We start from the raw sequence: 17,984 nt of genomic DNA on the forward strand, positions 1-17,984 counted from the left end.
GTGAAATGCTTTTTACGACTGTCCGGTATTCGAACATATTGCAAAAAGGAATGCAATTAGGGATAGAAAAATAAAACCAAACGGTTGTAGATAAATAAAGTATAAACTATACAAAATCTATAGAAAATATCAAAATATATGTGAAGAAATAATGTAAATATATAAACATATTGCGTATGGTTTTAATGATTGTCCTTAAAGTGTCCATGTGCAGTATGGTGTGTATAAAGTGTATAAAGTGGCACTGTGCTGTGCAAGTCCAGAGTTAAAAGTGTCATAGTGCAAAAAGAAGGTTGTCCAGTACTAGATCCTGGTTGTTTCCTGGTTTAAACTCTGAAGGTTTTCGCATATCCCAGGTTATTATGAGCCATCGTGCGGCACCCCGGAGCAGGTGAGGTAAAGGGCCTTGCTCAAGGACCCAACGTAGATGTCTCAGAAGCTTGTGGGATTGAACCACGATCTTCTGATTAGTAACTGTGAGAATAATTGTATAAAATACTTCATCTTTTCTGATAATGTTGCAGACTTTCTGTACAAAGCACAATGTTCTTTTCTCACACACACTCACATACACACACATACTCTCTCTCTCTCATACACACACACACACAGATACATTGGCCTTAGTATAACCTCCACTCCCTGACACATCTGCTCTGCTACAATACGCTTTGTATAAAAGAAGTTATGAAAAGCATGATACTGCTCTGGGAGGTTTCCTGCTTCAGGATAACGGTCAAGGTATCTTCTGCAGATACTAGCATTAAGCTCCACACACACATTATGTCCTTCATCTTTTTGTACTACTATATATTCATGTTTGACATAATAAAGTTTGGACTTCAATTTGAAACACTGACTGGCGTGTTTCATTGAGACTTCCCCGAGTACTCGACGGAGAACCAGAAACCGAGCAGAGGGAGAGTGGCTCAGAAATCCTGTCCAAGCGGCAGATGAGAGGGAAATAATTCCCTACAGTTTTGAATCCTGTCCAGGCGGCAGACGATAGAGAAATAATTCCTTACAGGAACCCAGCGCCTTGACCACTGGACCATCATATCCTCATTTATTAATCAAGAAAGTTCTGAACATGTTGTAGAAATTCTTTCTAATTAAAAATCAATCCTTCTAAAGACAAGTGGTTTAGGTTGTCAAAAAAAATCTGATTTTATCCATACACAAGAAAGCTGAGATCTCTGTAGACGATCCATCCTCATAGTTGTGAAGCCAACCTGCTTATACCTGCTTTTTGTGACGAAAGCCCAATAAAACTTACTTCTGTTTATCAAACGATTAAACAATCTTCTGGACGCAAACTGGCTTTATTACTCACGTGGTTGTTTTCTGGCATAAAACCAATTTCATTGTCAATTTTCAAAATCGTTCTCGTGCCCGGTTTTGATAGAGAGCACGCTGGTTATAGAACACACACAGCTTATGTTTGAATATCATAGTTCTATATCACATAACTAATTAGAAACACTAGTATTATGAGCGATCCGCTGACCTCCTAAGCACTAAAAATAATATCAGAGAGAATATCATGTTGGAAAATATCCCATAAGGGTTAAGAGAGAAAGAAACAATCTTTTGAGAGATGCTAAAAAAATAAAGATGCCAAAAAGAAAGAACAAAATCAGACTTTATTTTAATTTTAAATTACATTTTAAATTCAAAGGTAAGGTGTGTGTTTTTATTTATAACAACATTTACATATTTTAAAGGTGCAATCAATGTTTTTATTTTTTTATTCCTCACTTATACAAATAACCTGGAAGAGCAAGTTAAATGTGATTAAAACACACACAACAAAAACAATGACAACAACAAAAGTTTTTTTTACCGATTTATTTATTTGTTTGTTTATTAATTTATTTGCATTCACTTTACTTACTGCGCCTTTAATTACAACATCCGCGTCACCTCGTTTGTCGCGACGTTTCCAGCTCGGCATGCGTGATGACGACATCCGGCGCATGCGCATCGCGCCCCACGCCGACAGCACGTGTTTACACCCCCTCTCGCGCTCTGTATCGTTTTGCTCCCCGCGTGCGCGACGCAGACGCACGCAAGCGGCTCCGAGAACATGGCGGCCGACGGACGTTGTGCTGCTCCTTCAGCGCCGACGCTGCCGTGCTCCTTTTCGCCGAGATCGCGGCGCTACCTCGCCGTGTGCGCACAGGACGGACGCCTGCGGGTCTGGGACGCCGACTCGCGCGCGCTTCACCGGGAATACGTGCCTTCCGCGCACCTCAGCGCCACTTGTACTTGCATCGCCTGGGGACCGTTCAGAGCGACCAAGGTACACGGGGCGGGCCGTATCCTAAACCGCGCCTCGCTCCTACCGCACGCGCACTTCATCTCCGTTCACACTAACGCGCCTCGTGCGCACTATCTAGCGCCCTAGACCTTGATTTGGAACACAGCCAGTTTTCCACTAGCGCGGGCCTGCTAACACAGCGTGCTAACTTTACTAGCTTCAGTTTTATCTGCTTGTACAAACTTTATGTCAGCGTTTAAACACTAATTCCGTGTTTAAGACGTTTCAAAGCGATTCTCAGCGCACTCGAGACATCATTAACACGTGTTTTCATCTCGTCCGAGATCATTTCTAGCCGTTAGCATGTTAGCTGTTAGCACCACGTAGTGAAGCGCACATGTGTTTCATGCGCACATGTTCGACATGGCCTCGGTTTATTTAGAATATATATAGAAACATCACACTTTTAAACTTATTATTCTTATTAAGTCTCACATCCGTGTCTCTGTCTGTTTCATGACCTGTTTGTGATCACAGTCACAGTTAATTCATCACTTCATTTAATCACTTACTTCTAGTTTCATCCTCTAACTTTATGGTAAACCTGATGGTCTGAGGATTTATTAATAATTATTATAATAGTTATTATTAGTGTTTGGAATTTTGTGTTAAAGTTCAGCAGGTTGTTTAGATCTCAAACTTTATTTAAACTTCTATTTAAAGTAAAAAATAAAGCAGAAAAAAGATTAGCGTTAACATTGAGATCAACATCGTGTGGAAACATCATCGAGTTTTTTTCTCTAGATTTCACGTCGTTATGATAAATATGATGTTAAACTCCATCAATCAGCAGATTTAAGTCCTGTGTGGTTATTTTATGTTTTTCTACAGTGTGTCACCCTGTAAATGCAGTGTAAACAGTTTCATCTACAGGTTTCTGAATATCTTAAATGTTTAGATGTTGTAATTAGTGACAAAGTCTTCGATTTGATTCTGGGGGAAGTTCAAGGTGTTTTTTCAGTTTAACTTCTACATGGAGAGAGAGAGACACACACACACGCTCAGAGAGAGAGAGATACATATGCTCAGAGAGAGAGAGAGACACACACACACTCAGAGAGAGAGACAGACACACACACACTCAGAGAGAGAGACAGACACACACACACTCAGAGAGAGAGACAGACACACACACACTCAGAGAGAGAGACACACACACACTCAGAGAGAGAGACACACACACACTCAGAGAGAGAGACACACACACACTCAGAGAGAGAGACACACACACACACACTCAGAGAGACACACACACACACACTCAGAGAGACACACACACACACTCAGAGAGAGAGAGAGACACACACACACACTCAGAGAGAGAGAGACACACACACACACACACACTCGGAGAGAGACAGACAGAGAGAGACACACACACACACTCAGAGAGAGACACAGAGACAGAGAGAGACATATACACACACTCGGAGAAAGAGACAGAGAGAGACACATACACACACTCAGAGACAGACAGAGAGAGACACGCACACAGAGAGACACAGATAATCTTTAGCTGAAAACCTGTAAATTTCACAGGGTTTGAGTTTATTACAGCGATCACATTATAGGTCATGGTGAGGGGACTGAATAGAAGAGAAAGCAGCAGACACATGGGGGAACTTCTAACATGTCTTCTAACATTATCTCCTTCATCTCAGATAATTAAACGTGTTGTAATTAAAATATTTCTAAACATCTTCACTTTCTCCTACAAACACTGTTAATCTGTGAATCATCAGGAACTACAATAAACTGCACAATAAAGAATTTCTCTAGTTTTCTATTATGTCGTCTTTGAAAAGAACTTCTGTGAATCTCATTACAGAAATTGTCTCACTGGGAGAAGTTTGAACGAACTATTTTGTGCTGTGGTGATTTCACCGATTCATAGTTTTCCTTAAAAAAAAAAAACACTAGGCCATCCTTAAAAATATTCTTGCTTGCCGTAACCCAACGGACTTGATTAATTTTATTTATTTATTTTGTTTTTGCTTTAAGTCAATTTGCGTTAATACTTTTTTTTTTTTTTAAAAAACTCTTCAAACAGCTAATACAAAAGCAATAAAATAATATTAACAGGTTCGGGCACCATAATACATCTTTAAAAAAATTCATTAAAACACTTTGACACCGCTTTAACTTTGCACGAAGTTCTCGAAAAAACTGTCCAGCATCAAAATAAGGTTTGCGACGATGCTCCCGAAGGCACGGGATGAAGACCCAGTCAGTGATGTCATGATATGCTAATCTGTTTAAAGTCATACCTACGTAATCACCGTCACCTAAATTGTACTTTTTTTTTTTTTTTTTTACATTGAAACTTGAATATATATATATATATATTTATTAGACCTACCTACTGACAAACAAACACCATGGATGATTATTATTATTATTATTATTATTATTGCCACTGTTTTCACTTAGAGGAAGCTCTTCATCTTGTCTACGACGCGTCTGACTTGTCAGCTCGGCTTCTTGTGCTTCGTGGTCATTATTAATACAAATAAGGTGTAAGGATTCCTTAAACATGAGCGGTGCGATACTGAGACTCGGTCTGATCACATAGACGGGTCGCGTCCCGACTCGGATTTCAACACTTTACATTTCGTCAATGATGAAGCTTCACCATGTTTTGGAGATATTTGTGTTCAAAGACAAATCCGTGTGTGTGTGTGTTATTTGTCAGACCGGTTATATAAAGTGTGTTAATCTCTGTAACGTGTGTGTTTATAGGAGGGCCCTCAGAGGAAGAAGAGGAAGTCCGAGGCGGGTCAGACCTCCACTCAGCAGTCTGATCTGTTGGCTCTGGGTACAGCAGCGGGCACCGTCCTCATCTACAGCACAGTGAAGGGAGATCTGCACTGCACTCTGGTACGAACTCTGGGTTCAGCTTTATTACAGGTTTATTAAACTGTTAGCTGTGTCACAGATCACCACCTTCTCTACTGCCATTAGGGGGAGCTGAAGTGTGCAGTGTTCTGTTATATATAAAACAATATGTAGACCTCTCTCTGTCTCTGTCTGTCTCTCGCTCTGTCTCTGTCTGTCTCTCGCTCTGTCTCTGTCTGTCTCTCTCTGTCTGTCTCTCTCTCTCTGTCTGTCTCTCACTCTCTGTCTGTCTCTCACTCTCTGTCTGTCTCTCACTCTCTGTCTGTCGGTCTCTCTCTCTGTTTCTGTCTCTCTCTGTCCATCTCGCGCTCTTTTTCTCTCTCACTCTCTCTCTCTCTCTCAGGATGGAGGACACAGTGGGAGTGTGAACAGTGTCCAGTGGCACCCTGAAGACTCAGTCCTGTACAGCGGTTCAGACGACACACACATCGTAGAGTGGGACCTGAAGACGGGTAAAACACGCTGGTGAGTCACAGGACCGTGTCTCCGGACCGACGTTAATATAAAATTAATCATTAATTGATGTGTTTCACTTCACATTAAGTCTAAAGCAGTGTTTATTAACAAAAAACACGTCACACATTGATGAACACAACGTTCTAACCGTTAGCAAGGCGCTGAGGTGTAAGCACTTATGTGACCAGACACTTAGGTATGGAGATGTAATTAAGGCTGATTGTGTTTGTGTGTGAAGTAAATGGAAAGCAGACAGAGCGGCTGTGACGAGTCTGTGTGTGAGTCCTGATGGGAAACTCCTGCTGTCTGCTGGGATGACCATCAAAATGTGGGACCTGGAGACCAAGGAAGTGTACAGGGTGAGTGTCTCTGTCTCTGTGTCTGTCTGTCTCTGTGTCTGTCTGTCTCTGTGTCTGTCTGTCTCTGTGTCTGTCTGTCTCTGTGTCTGTCTGTCTCTGTGTCTGTCTGTCTCTGTGTCTGTCTGTCTCTGTGTCTGTCTGTCTCTGTGTCTGTCTGTCTCTGTGTCGGTCTGTCTCTGTGTCGGTCTGTCTCTGTGTCTGTCTGTCTCTGTGTCTGTCTGTCTCTGTGTCTGTCTGTCTCTGTGTCTGTCTCTCTGTCTGTGTCTGTCTCTCTGTCTGTGTCTGTCTCTCTGTCTGTGTCTGTCTCTCTGTCTGTGTCTGTCTGTGTCGGTCTGTCTGTCTCTGTGTCGGTCTGTCTGTCTCTGTGTCGGTCTGTCTGTCTCTGTGTCGGTCTGTCTGTCTCTGTGTCGGTCTGTCTGTCTCTGTGTCTGTCTCTCTCACACACACACACGTGTGCATACACACAGTGTTGACTTCACACAGATAAAACAGTAACGATTTTATTTTTAATATTTCTTCATTTCTGACTTGTCTTACAGAGGTTCACAGGTCACCCGACCACCGTAACGACCCTGTGCTTCGCCACGACCCGACCTCCGGACAGCGACGGCCTGTACTTCCTGTCTGGAGCGGCTCACGACAGACTGCTGAGCGTGTGGTACGTTTATACTTTCACACCTTATTATTTACGCTTTAGTGTCAGTCTGTCCATCCTGAGACACGTTTAAGGCATTAAAGATTGTGTTTAAGTGTAAAGCGTTTGTGTTGAACAGGCAGGTCCGTGCCGACGGCAAAGACAAACACTCGGTGGTGTCGTTCACGCTGACGGACGAACCCCAACACGTCGACCTGCAAACATCTAACAGTAAAGACGAGGTGAGGACGAGGATACACTCTGATTCACTCCTAATTGCTTTTAATATTGTTATTTTTATCCTCAGCTAAACATTTTGTACGTTTCCAGCCAGTGCGGTTAGCGGTGGTGAGTAAGGACGGGCAGCTGCACCTCTTCGAGCACTTTCTCAACGGGTGAGTGTGAACGCCGGGTCACAATCAGACGCTTAAATGGATAAACGCTCGCTTTATGTCCATCTGGTTTTCCCCCTGCAGGCCGTGTAAGAAGCCGCTGTCCCCGGTGTGTTCGGTGCAGGTGTCGAGCGGCGGCTCCGGCGAAGGCGACACCCCGATGCCCGTCTCGCTGCTGGCTGCGGCTCTGTGCTCAGACAGACAGAGCATCATGCTGGCGTACGGCAGCCACCTACAACCCGTCATCGAGAAAACGGTACTGACCTTCCACTCTCAAGTCAGGGATGTTACATGAGCTAGACATGAAATACACACAGGAGAGAAAAGAGCTGCATGCTAACTGTGTGTGTGTGTGTCATCAGTCCATCAACATGTCAGAGAGACACGTGTGTCTGATCCGAGACGTTCAAACGACGCTGTCGATTTCCGTCGACGCCGCGGTCACGAAGGTGAGACAGAAACATCTCGTCGTCTTCAATCCGTTTTGTTTTAACTCTGTTTATTTCTTTAGCAACAAACTTTTGTTTCTTTACTTCTGTAAAGCTGTTTACGTTTAAAGCGTAGTTTCTGTTTTGTAGTTACGGGTTTAAAGCGTCTTTCTTTATTTCCGTCTCCATTTCCAGGTGAAGACGCCGATCGTGAACGAACAGAAGAGTAAAGTTTTAATACCAGGACTTCCCGGGCATCAGCCGCCGATCAGAGCGACTCCCAGCCAATCAGAGAAGAGGAAGAAAGGAGCCGTTCCTACGGAGGTACGATTTTTTACGGTCGTGTGAACGTTTTATTTATTTTTAAAAGGAGTCGCTTAAATTCGTTCGTTTGAAAGTGATTCCACACGAAAAGGCGTTTATACGTACGTGAATATTCATGAAGAGCGTCGGGTGGAAAACGTGTGACTTTTTTTGTGTGTGTCGTGTGACGTCATCAGCGGAGAACGTTAAGAGTTCACTCGGGAATCGGGATCGACTCTTAACCGACTCTTTGTGATTCTTCTGGCTTGTAGATGACGATAGAGGAGCGCTTGGAGCAGATCGAGCTGAGCACGTCGTCCGGCGGTAAAGGAGCGAATAAAGGAGCTGCGGCTTCGCTCCAGACCGACAGCTTCGCCGTTCTGCTCGTTCAGGGCCTCGAGAGCAAAGACGAGAAGATCCTCAACGTGAGTCATCGTCCGTTACGAATCTTACAGCCGGACGTCGCGACCGCACGTAGACAGTCGTATCTCATCCTTTATCTCTCTTCACAGAAAATCTTTCAGACGAAGAAGGAGGCCTTGATTAAGAACACGGTGGCGCGGTTGCCTCCTCCTGCTGTCCTGCCTCTCGTGGAGGAAGTGAGTGAAACCGCACCACGTCACACGCCTGACTTTAGACGTTGTGTTGTTGTTTTTTTCCTCATGAATAACATTCTTATGTGTTTGTCGTAGCTGTCGAGGAGGCTGCAGGGACATCCGTTTGCGTAAGTAAACATTTAATTGTTTTATATCTTGAAGGACAAACTGTTGGTCATGTGATTAACACTAAGAGTAAAAAGATCTAATCGGAGCTCGTGCTGATCGGTCCTACGTCACTCGTTCGCTCCGGGATTTCACAGAGGGTTCCGTTTTAGTGGTGGTTTTTCTTTCGTTGTGTAAAATGACTTGAACTGGTAAAATCGCCTGCATGTGATTGTTCCTTCGTCACACGTGACGAGCGAGATTCCCATGAACGCGTGGCGACGTCACGCGACACGTCTCAGAACGAATCTGTGGCGTCTTCAGGAGTTCGCTTGATTTTGCATGAATTACTGAGATAGCAAAATGGTGAAATCCTGAAGGGACACTGAATATTTGTGGGACTAATCGTGTGCTGTTGAGTCTGAGTGGACTGTGTTAATGTTCATGTGTTTGTGTTCTAGAGCGATCCTCATCGTGCAGTGGCTGAAGGCCGTGTTGACGCAGCACACGTCGTACTTGTCATCGGTGAGTGAGTGGCTGTGTGCATGTGTAGCGTGTAAGCGTGTGTATCACACGCATCTCGTGCTTGTTTTTCTACTGAACGTGTAAACGTCTGTTTCAGATCCCTGACCTGGTGTCTCAGCTCGGCGCGCTCTACCACATGATCGAGAGCAGGGTGAAGTTGTACCAGCAGCTGACGAGACTCCACGGCAAACTCTACCTGCTCATGACACAGGTACAGATGTTATACGTGCACGATAAGATGGGTCTCACACACACACTCACATTGAGAGGTGGTTAAAATATTCAATCGAAAGGAAGAGTTCTGTGTGTGTGTGTCTGTGTGTGTGTGTCTGTGTGTGTGTGTCTGTGTGTGTGTGTGTCTGTGTGTGTGTGTGTCTGTGTGTGTGTGTGTCTGTGTGTGTGTGTCTGTGTGTGTGTGTCTGTGTGTGTGTGTGTGAGAAAATAACTTATTTGAAAGTAAATATTTGTTCTGATCCTTTTCATGTTTGTGAATTTACTAGATGTTAATTATGAGTATTATGTGAACTCCACACACACACATTTAAGATTTTACTAAACTTCTAAACCCGGGGGGAATCTGGTTAAAGACCGAATGCATAAAATCACATTTAAAATCCAGAATTTCTTTGTTGCAGATTTCATTAAACACTTTAAAACTTTAGGAATATTTATTTCTTTAACGTTAACGTGCGCGAGTCCGAGTGGGAAAACCCTTCATCTGGTCTGTTTTTTTTTTTTTTTTTTTTTTTTATATAAATACTTCTCCAAGCAGATTTTCCTGAACCGATGTATCTCTAGCATGATGGAGGAGAGCAGTTGACCTTTCCGCCTGATCTCAGCTTTTCTGATTAGTCGTTTCGCTGTGATTCGTTTTGTGTCTGAGATTTTGTGGGTCTTCAGGCAGACTGATTTATTCCTCTTGGCTGTTACAAGACGGTTAAAACCTAGCAAAAGAAATAAAACTCTGGATTTTCTGTTTCCTTGAACTTGTTCTACTTAAACATCACCGTGTTGTAAATTGTCAATAATCATTTAACTTTTTGTCCACTAGGTGGCGACAAGTAACAGTTCCCATAAAGTAGCAGACCTGGACCTGAAAGCCAAACTGGTGTATGAGGAAGGTCAGTCTCATGTTTGTTTGTTTGTTTGTTTATTCATTTATTTATTTTTATAAATAAATATTTGCAAGGTTTATTTAAAGTGAATTACTTTTACTGTCGACGTATTAAGAATCCAAAGCATGTTATTTTATCATTCTTGTGTCCTGCTGTGTTTTTGCAGAATCCTCAGACGAAGACTCTGGAGACGAGGGACGGCCCGAGGACGACTCGGACGTAAGCGTTTCTTTGTTTTTCGCCGTGGCGGCATAGTCCTCTTTCATAAATATCGGCACCCTTTTGTAGAGGTTTACCCATTTTAATTCTTGTGCTTTTTTTTTTTTTGCTCCCGATTATGAAGGGTGCCGTTAATTTTGGATGATGCCCTCAAAGCTAATTTTAAGTAGTTTTACGTGATTAAACCGAATGTAAGACGTTATTTCTACACTATTTGAATCGTGTCTCTGATTTTACCTTTGGATTTTTTTTTATATCTGCTTATTTTCCAAATAAAAAAAAAAACTTAAATACAAGAAATGAAACTTTAGCTAATTAAATGCAAAAAATCGGTGTAGATGATTTTATCTAAATTCTACTGTGTGGATATTAAAATAGGATTAAAATATTTTTCACACACGAAAAAAGACTTTTTTAATTTGGACTAGAAGTAAACGTTCACATGGAAACAGATTCCAAATAGAGACCGAGGGCCTTTTTACACCTGGTCACTTCGTGTGTGTTCTCTGATCCGATAGCTGTCTGATTTGTTAAAACTGTCCCGTTTACATCAGGCCACATAATCGTGTCTCGGCGAATCGGATATCGATCCGATCTTTCTACTCCCGCCCAAAATGCTAATATATTTTACCTCATTTCCGTTTCTGACGCAACGCGCGACTCGTGAGTCACCTGCGAGTGACGTACTTCCGTTTGGGAGGAGTTTAGCGCTGACGTATGTGACTTTTACAACCACATGCATTTACACCTGTCCAGTTTCATCTGAAACGCGTCCCAGACCTCCTCCTGAAGGGGTTTGAGCGATTAGATTTATATCAGTCTCGAAAACCTTTCGGAGGGCATTTAGACCTGGTGTTTTTACCATCAGGATAGCTATCTGATCACAGAATACGCTGGAAGTGACCAGGTGTAAAAAGCCCCTAAAAGTTACTTTGAGAAAATGGGTTTAAATTGTATTTTTTGGCTCCACTTGTGTTAGTGGGATTTGGGTTTCTAAAGGAAACTGATACGTTATGATACTTAACTTGGCTTCACTGTTGGGGATGGAGATGTTTGACACGACAGGAACGTAAAGCCGTCTTCGGCGGTTAAGAGCGGACAAAACACACTAACAGAAAATGTAACAGTAAATGTTTGCTTGTGGTTTCCACCTGTTTCCTGTAACAGAGCTGGGAGGAGGATGAGGAGCTGGACAAGGAGGAAGGGATGGATGTAACGGAGGACAAAGAAAACCACGCGGATGAGGACGATGACGACGAGAGCGACGAAGACGCGAAGGACGAGTCCAAAGCGAACGGCGATTCGGACTTAGACCCCGAGAGCGAAGAGGAATGAAAACGAACAACAGAGAAAAAAAATTAGCTTGGAAGTTTATATATTATACATTTGTTTTATTTTTTTTTTTCCTCTTCATTTTATTGTTTAAAAAAAAAAATCGCAAAGCCTGTTTTATAGAGTTCCTGTCATGGACTGAAAGCGGTCGAGTCCCTGGACGGCCACCAGGGCGGCGACGTCACAGGCTCAGGAGTGAACACGAAGCCATTTTACTCCTTTAAACAGAGTACACAGACTGGCCCCATTATTCATCCTTTACATCTTTTTTTTTTTTTATTATTATTCATCTTTTTTTCCCTCTCATTCTTATGGTCCTGCAGTAGCAGTGTACCAGGCTGGTGTATTATTATTTTCTTACACAATTATACAAAATCTCTCCCCCACTTTAAGGTTACGTTTCTGAGTATTAGGCCCCGTGTATGAGGAATTTACTTCTCACTTTCCTCACCCTCATTTTCCCACAATGCTGAAGTCCTGTTGATTTCTAGTCTGTGAGCTTCTGCTGCTGAGTTATGCCAAAAATATATAAATATGAATCATGACGCGAGGACGCGGCGTGTCCAGTGCATCACGTTTTCAGAATAAAATACACACCGGATTTGGAAAAACCCATCATTTCGGTTATCGTCCCTACTGTACAGGGAGTTTATATTGTTTTTCCTTTTGCTTGATTTGTAGATCAAGTCTAATCAAGAACGGGACAAAACACACAGTTTACAGATGGGATTAAATCTCAATTGGGTTTAAGTGTAAACTTCCGTCTCATAAACTCGACACTGTGACCTTCTGCCCCTCGCTGCATTTTTTTAAAAGCGTGTAACTTCGCAGCACAAACCGACGACTGACCCGAACCACAGCTCCTTAATCTTCTGTCCATGTGTTAAACCTTTGCTTTCCTGAACCCGCACCTCATCTCTTCACTTTTTATTTCTGTGTCCTTTTCCCACACTTCTGTCCCTACGGTGTCGATAAACGGCGTCTGCTTCGTCCGACGACGGTTCGAGGGAAGAGGGCCGTGCGAATGTTGCTCGGTTTGGTTGAATAATAAACGTCGCGGCCCGTCGGATGCTTCGGGGGGGGATTTGTGATCCGTAACCTTTTTCAATGCAAGCAGTAAATATGGACGACTGTTGTACAGTTGAAATGAAATAAATTCCTTTTTTGTTCACAGCTCTCTCGTTTGTGGATTTATTTGATAAATGGCTCACAGCCTTCACTTGTTAACAGTTGGAGAAGTCCTGACCTAATGCTTAGAGTCTGACTCCTAACCCTAAGGTTGTGGGTTTGAGTCTCGGGCTGGCAATACCACGACTGAGGTGCCCTTGAGCAAGACACCAAACCCCCCCAACTGCTCCCCGGGTGCCGCAGCATAAATGGCTGCCCACTGCTCCGGGTGTGTGTTCACGTTGTGATTGGGTGTGTGTGTCTTCACTGCTCTGTGTGTGTGTGTCTCTCTTCACTGCTCTGTGTGTGTGTGTGTCTCTTCACTGCTCTGTGTGTGTGTGTCTCTCTTCACTGCTCTGTGTGTGTGTGTGTCTCTTCACTGCTCTGTGTGTGTGTGTCTTCACTGCTCTGTGTGTGTGTGTGTCTTCACTGCGCTCTGTGTGTGTGTGTGTCTTCACTGCTCTGTGTGTGTGTGTCTTCACTGCTCTGTGTGTGTGTGTGCCTTCACTGCGCTCTGTGTGTGTGTGTGTCTCTTCACTGCTCTGTGTGTGTGTGTCTTCACTGCGCTCTGTGTGTGTGTGTGTGTCTTCACTGCGCTCTGTGTGTGTGTGTGTGTCTTCACTGCGCTCTGTGTGTGTGTGTGTGTCTTCACTGCTCTGTGTGTGTGTGTGTGTCTTCACTGCTCTGTGTGTGTGTCTTCACTGCTCTGTGTGTGTGTGTCTTCACTGCTCTGTGTGTGTGTGTCTTCACTGCTCTGTGTGTGTGTGTCTTCACTGCTCTGTGTGTGTGTGTCTTCACTGCTCTGTGTGTGTGTGTGTCTTCACTGCTCTGTGTGTGTGTGTCTTCACTGCTCTGTGTGTGTGTGTGTCTTCACTGCTCTGTGTGTGTGTGTGTCTTCACTGCTCTGTGTGTGTGTGTGTGTGTCTTCACTGCTCTGTGTGTGTGTGTGTGTCTTCACTGCTCTGTGTGTGTGTGTCTTCACTGCTCTGTGTGCGTGTGTCTTCACTGCTCTGTGTGCGTGTGTCTTCACTGCTCTGTGTGCGTGTGTCTTCACTGCTCTGTGTGCGTGTGTCTTCACTGCTCTGTGTGTGTGTGTCTTCACTGCTCTGTGTGTGTGTGTGTGTGTGTGTGTCTTCACTGCTCTGTGTGTGTGTGTGTGTGTGTCTTCACTGCTCTGTGTGTGTGTGTGTGTGTGTCTTCACTGCTCTGTGTGTGTGTGTGTGTGTGTCTTCACTGCTCTGTGTGTGTGTGTGTGTGTGTCTTCACTGCTCTGTATGTGTGTGTGTGTGTGTGTGTCTTCACTGCTCTGTGTGTGTGTGTGTGTGTGTGTGTGTGTCTTCACTGCTCTGTGTGTGTGTGTGTGTGTGTGTCTTCACTGCTCTGTGTGTGTGTCTTCACTGCTCTGTGTGTGTGTGTCTTCACTGCTCTGTGTGTGTGTCTTCACTGCTCTGTGTGTGTGTGTCTTCACTGCTCTGTGTGTGTGTGTCTTCACTGCTCTGTGTGTGTGTGTCTTCACTGCTCTGTGTGTGTGTGTCTTCACTGCTCTGTGTGTGTGTGTGTGTGTGTGTCTTCACTGCTCTGTGTGTGTGTGTGTGTCTTCACTGCTCTGTGTGTGTGTGTGTGTGTGTCTTCACTGCTCTGTGTGTGTGTGTCTTCACTGCTCTGTGTGTGTGTCTTCACTGCTCTGTGTGTGTGTGTGTGTCTTCACTGCTCTGTGTGTGTGTGTGTGTGTGTCTTCACTGCTCTGTGTGTGTGTGTGTCTTCACTGCTCTGTGTGTGTGTGTGTCTTCACTGCTCTGTGTGTGTGTGTGTGTGTCTTCACTGCTCTGTGTGTGTGTGTGTGTCTTCACTGCTCTGTGTGTGTGTGTGTGTGTCTTCACTGCTCTGTGTGTGTGTGTCTTCACTGCTCTGTGTGTGTGTGTGTGTGTGTGTGTGTCTTCACTGCTCTGTGTGTGTGTGTGTCTTCACTGCTCTGTGTGTGTGTGTGTGTGTGTGTGTGTCTTCACTGCTCTGTGTGTGTGTGTGTGTGTGTCTTCACTGCTCTGTGTGTGTGTGTGTGTGTGTGTGTGTGTGTCTTCACTGCTCTGTGTGTGTGTGTGTGTGTGTGTCTTCACTGCTCTGTGTGTATGTGTGTGTGTGTGTCTTCACTGCTCTGTGTGTGTGTGTGTGTGTGTCTTCACTGCTCTGTGTGTGTGTGTGTGTCTTCACTGCTCTGTGTGTGTGTGTGTGTCTTCACTGCTCTGTGTGTGTGTGTGTGTCTTCACTGCTCTGTGTGTGTGTGTGTGTGTGTGTGTCTTCACTGCTCTGTGTGTGTGTGTGTGTCTTCACTGCTCTGTGTGTGTGTGTGTGTGTGTGTGTCTTCACTGCTCTGTGTGTGTGTGTGTGTGTGTGTGTCTTCACTGCTCTGTGTGTGTGTGTGTGTGTGTGTGTCTTCACTGCTCTGTGTGTGTGTGTGTGTGTGTCTTCACTGCTCTGTGTGTGTGTGTGTGTGTGTGTCTTCACTGCTCTGTGTGTGTGTGTGTGTGTGTGTCTTCACTGCTCTGTGTGTGTGTGTGTGTGTGTGTGTCTTCACTGCTCTGTGTGTGTGTGTGTGTGTGTGTGTCTTCACTGCTCTGTGTGTGTGTGTGTGTGTGTCTTCACTGCTCTGTGTGTGTGTGTGTGTGTCTTCACTGCTCTGTGTGTGTGTGTCTTCACTGCTCTGTGTGTGTGTGTCTTCACTGCTCTGTGTGTGTGTGTCTTCACTGCTCTGCGTGCGTGTGTGTGTCTTCACTGCTCTGCGTGCGTGTGTGTGTGTCTTCACTGCTCTGCGTGCGTGCGTGCGTGTGTGTCTTCACTGCTCTGCGTGCGTGCGTGCGTGTGTGTCTTCACTGCTCTGCGTGCGTGCGTGCGTGTGTGTCTTCACTGCTCTGCGTGCGTGCGTGTGTGTCTTCACTGCTCTGCGTGCGTGCGTGTGTGTGTGTGTGTCTTCACTGCTCTGTGTGTGTGTGTGTGTGTGTGTGTGTCTTCACTGCTCTGTGTGTGTGTGTGTGTGTGTGTGTGTGTGTGTCTTCACTGCTCTGTGTGTGTGTGTGTGTGTGTGTCTTCACTGCTCTGTGTGTGTGTGTGTGTGTGTCTTCACTGCTCTGTGTGTGTGTGTGTGTGTGTCTTCACTGCTCTGTGTGTGTGTGTGTGTGTGTCTTCACTGCTCTGTGTGTGTGTGTGTGTGTGTGTGTCTTCACTGCTCTGTGTGTGTGTGTGTGTCTTCACTGCTCTGTGTGTGTGTGTGTGTCTTCACTGCTCTGTGTGTGTGTGTGTGTCTTCACTGCTCTGTGTGTGTGTGTGTGTGTCTTCACTGCTCTGTGTGTGTGTGTGTGTGTCTTCACTGCTCTGTGTGTGTGTGTGTGTGTGTCTTCACTGCTCTGTGTGTGTGTGTGTGTGTGTGTCTTCACTGCTCTGTGTGTGTGTGTGTGTGTGTGTGTCTTCACTGCTCTGTGTGTGTGTGTGTGTGTCTTCACTGCTCTGTGTGTGTGTGTGTGTGTCTTCACTGCTCTGTGTGTGTGTGTGTGTCTTCACTGCTCTGTGTGTGTGTGTGTGTGTGTCTTCACTGCTCTGTGTGTGTGTGTGTGTGTGTGTGTCTTCACTGCTCTGTGTGTGTGTGTGTGTCTTCACTGCTCTGTGTGTGTGTGTGTGTGTGTCTTCACTGCTGTGTGTGTGTGTGTGTCTTCACTGCTGTGTGTGTGTGTGTCTTCACTGCTCTGTGTGTGTGTGTGTGTCTTCACTGCTCTGTGTGTGTGTGTGTGTCTTCACTGCTCTGTGTGTGTGTGTGTGTGTGTCTTCACTGCTCTGTGTGTGTGTGTGTGTGTGTGTCTTCACTGCTCTGTGTGTGTGTGTGTGTCTTCACTGCTCTGTGTGTGTGTGTGTCTTCACTGCTCTGTGTGTGTGTGTGTCTTCACTGCTCTGTGTGTGTGTGTGTCTTCACTGCTCTGTGTGTGTGTGTGTCTTCACTGCTCTGCGTGCGTGTGTGTGTCTTCACTGCTCTGCGTGCGTGTGTGTGTCTTCACTGCTCTGCGTGCGTGCGTGTGTGTCTTCACTGCTCTGCGTGCGTGCGTGCGTGTCTTCACTGCTCTGCGTGCGTGCGTGCGTGTCTTCACTGCTCTGCGTGCGTGCGTGTGTGTCTTCACTGCTCTGCGTGCGTGCGTGTGTGTCTTCACTGCTCTGCGTGCGTGCGTGTCTCTTCACTGCTCTGCGTGTGTGTGTCTTCACTGCTCTGCGTGCGCGTGTGTCTTCACTGCTCTGCGTGCGCGTGTGTGTCTTCACTGCTCTGCGTGCGTGCGCGTGTGTGTCTTCACTGCTCTGCGTGCGTGCGTGTGTGTCTTCACTGCTCTGCGTGCGTGCGTGCGTGTGTGTGTCTTCACTGCTCTGCGTGCGTGCGTGTGTGTGTCTTCACTGCTCTGTGTGCGTGTGTGCGTCTTCACTGCAGTGTGTGTGTGTCTTCACTGCAGTGTGTGTGTGTCTTCACTGCAGTGTGTGTGTGTCTTCACTGCAGTGTGTGTGTGTGTCTTCACTGCAGTGTGTGTGTGTGTCTTCACTGCAGTGTGTGTGTGCACTTTGGATGGGTTAAATGCAGAGAACGAATTGAGTCTGGGTCACTGTACTTTTAGCCGTATGTCACTTTCACTTCACTTTCAGTTTGTAAATGTTTTTATTATTTAAGCCATAAGCAGCTTCAAATCCGTGTGATACAGCATTAAAGAGTCATTTAATGATCGTAAATAATAATCTGTTAGGAGGAATTAAAGTTCACAGACGTCATCCCAGTAGCTGTGAACTTTATTTAATAAATAAATAAATTATAGATAATAAAAATTAAACAAAATAATAAAAAATATTTTTAATTGTTTATATATTTATATAATTATAAAATATTTATTAATTTATTTTTTGGCTTGGGAGGTTGCCAGGAAGTATCTGTGTCCCAAAGAATCTGTCTATGCAAACCCCAGTCACTTTAAAATGTAGAATCTGACACTTTAGTCTTTAAAAATAAAAAATAAAAATCTCAGCAAATGTTTTCTTAAATGACACGCCAGGTGTCGCGCGTGTTCTTTCGTGTCGATTCCTCAAACTCTCGCGATAACACGGTGTGATCACTGTGTCGA

The 17,984-nt window shown here is 44.8% G+C and overlaps 1 protein-coding gene across 1 annotated transcript; it reads left to right on the plus strand.

Moving 5' to 3' along the window:
• Positions 1 to 1,994: 1,994 nt before the first annotated feature.
• wdr43 (WD repeat domain 43) lies at positions 1,995 to 12,852 on the plus strand. The gene is made up of 18 exons (XM_027175186.2): positions 1,995 to 2,302; positions 5,060 to 5,197; positions 5,559 to 5,680; positions 5,910 to 6,030; positions 6,570 to 6,688; positions 6,804 to 6,906; positions 6,995 to 7,059; positions 7,141 to 7,312; positions 7,419 to 7,505; positions 7,680 to 7,808; positions 8,060 to 8,212; positions 8,300 to 8,386; positions 8,480 to 8,511; positions 8,950 to 9,013; positions 9,111 to 9,224; positions 10,065 to 10,134; positions 10,295 to 10,347; positions 11,515 to 12,852. The coding sequence occupies exons 1-18, from the start codon at positions 2,087 to 2,089 to the stop codon at positions 11,680 to 11,682; spliced, it is 2,013 nt and encodes a 670-aa protein (XP_027030987.2). The 5' UTR covers positions 1,995 to 2,086; the 3' UTR covers positions 11,683 to 12,852.
• Positions 12,853 to 17,984: the final 5,132 nt, after the last annotated feature.

Source organism: Tachysurus fulvidraco, chromosome 12 (genome assembly GCF_022655615.1).
Source record: "Tachysurus fulvidraco isolate hzauxx_2018 chromosome 12, HZAU_PFXX_2.0, whole genome shotgun sequence".
Taxonomy (NCBI): Eukaryota; Metazoa; Chordata; class Actinopteri; order Siluriformes; family Bagridae; genus Tachysurus; species Tachysurus fulvidraco.

Excerpts from the sequence above, each read along its gene's own strand:
- wdr43 (XM_027175186.2), top strand. The coding sequence starts at position 2,087 with ATGGCGGCCGACGGACGTTGTGCTGCTCCTTCAGCGCCGACGCTGCCG. Across the intron at positions 5,198-5,558 it reads GAGATCTGCACTGCACTCTG|GATGGAGGACACAGTGGGAG; the intron begins GTACGAACTCTG and ends TCTCTCTCTCAG. Across the intron at positions 10,348-11,514 it reads GGCCCGAGGACGACTCGGAC|AGCTGGGAGGAGGATGAGGA; the intron begins GTAAGCGTTTCT and ends TTCCTGTAACAG.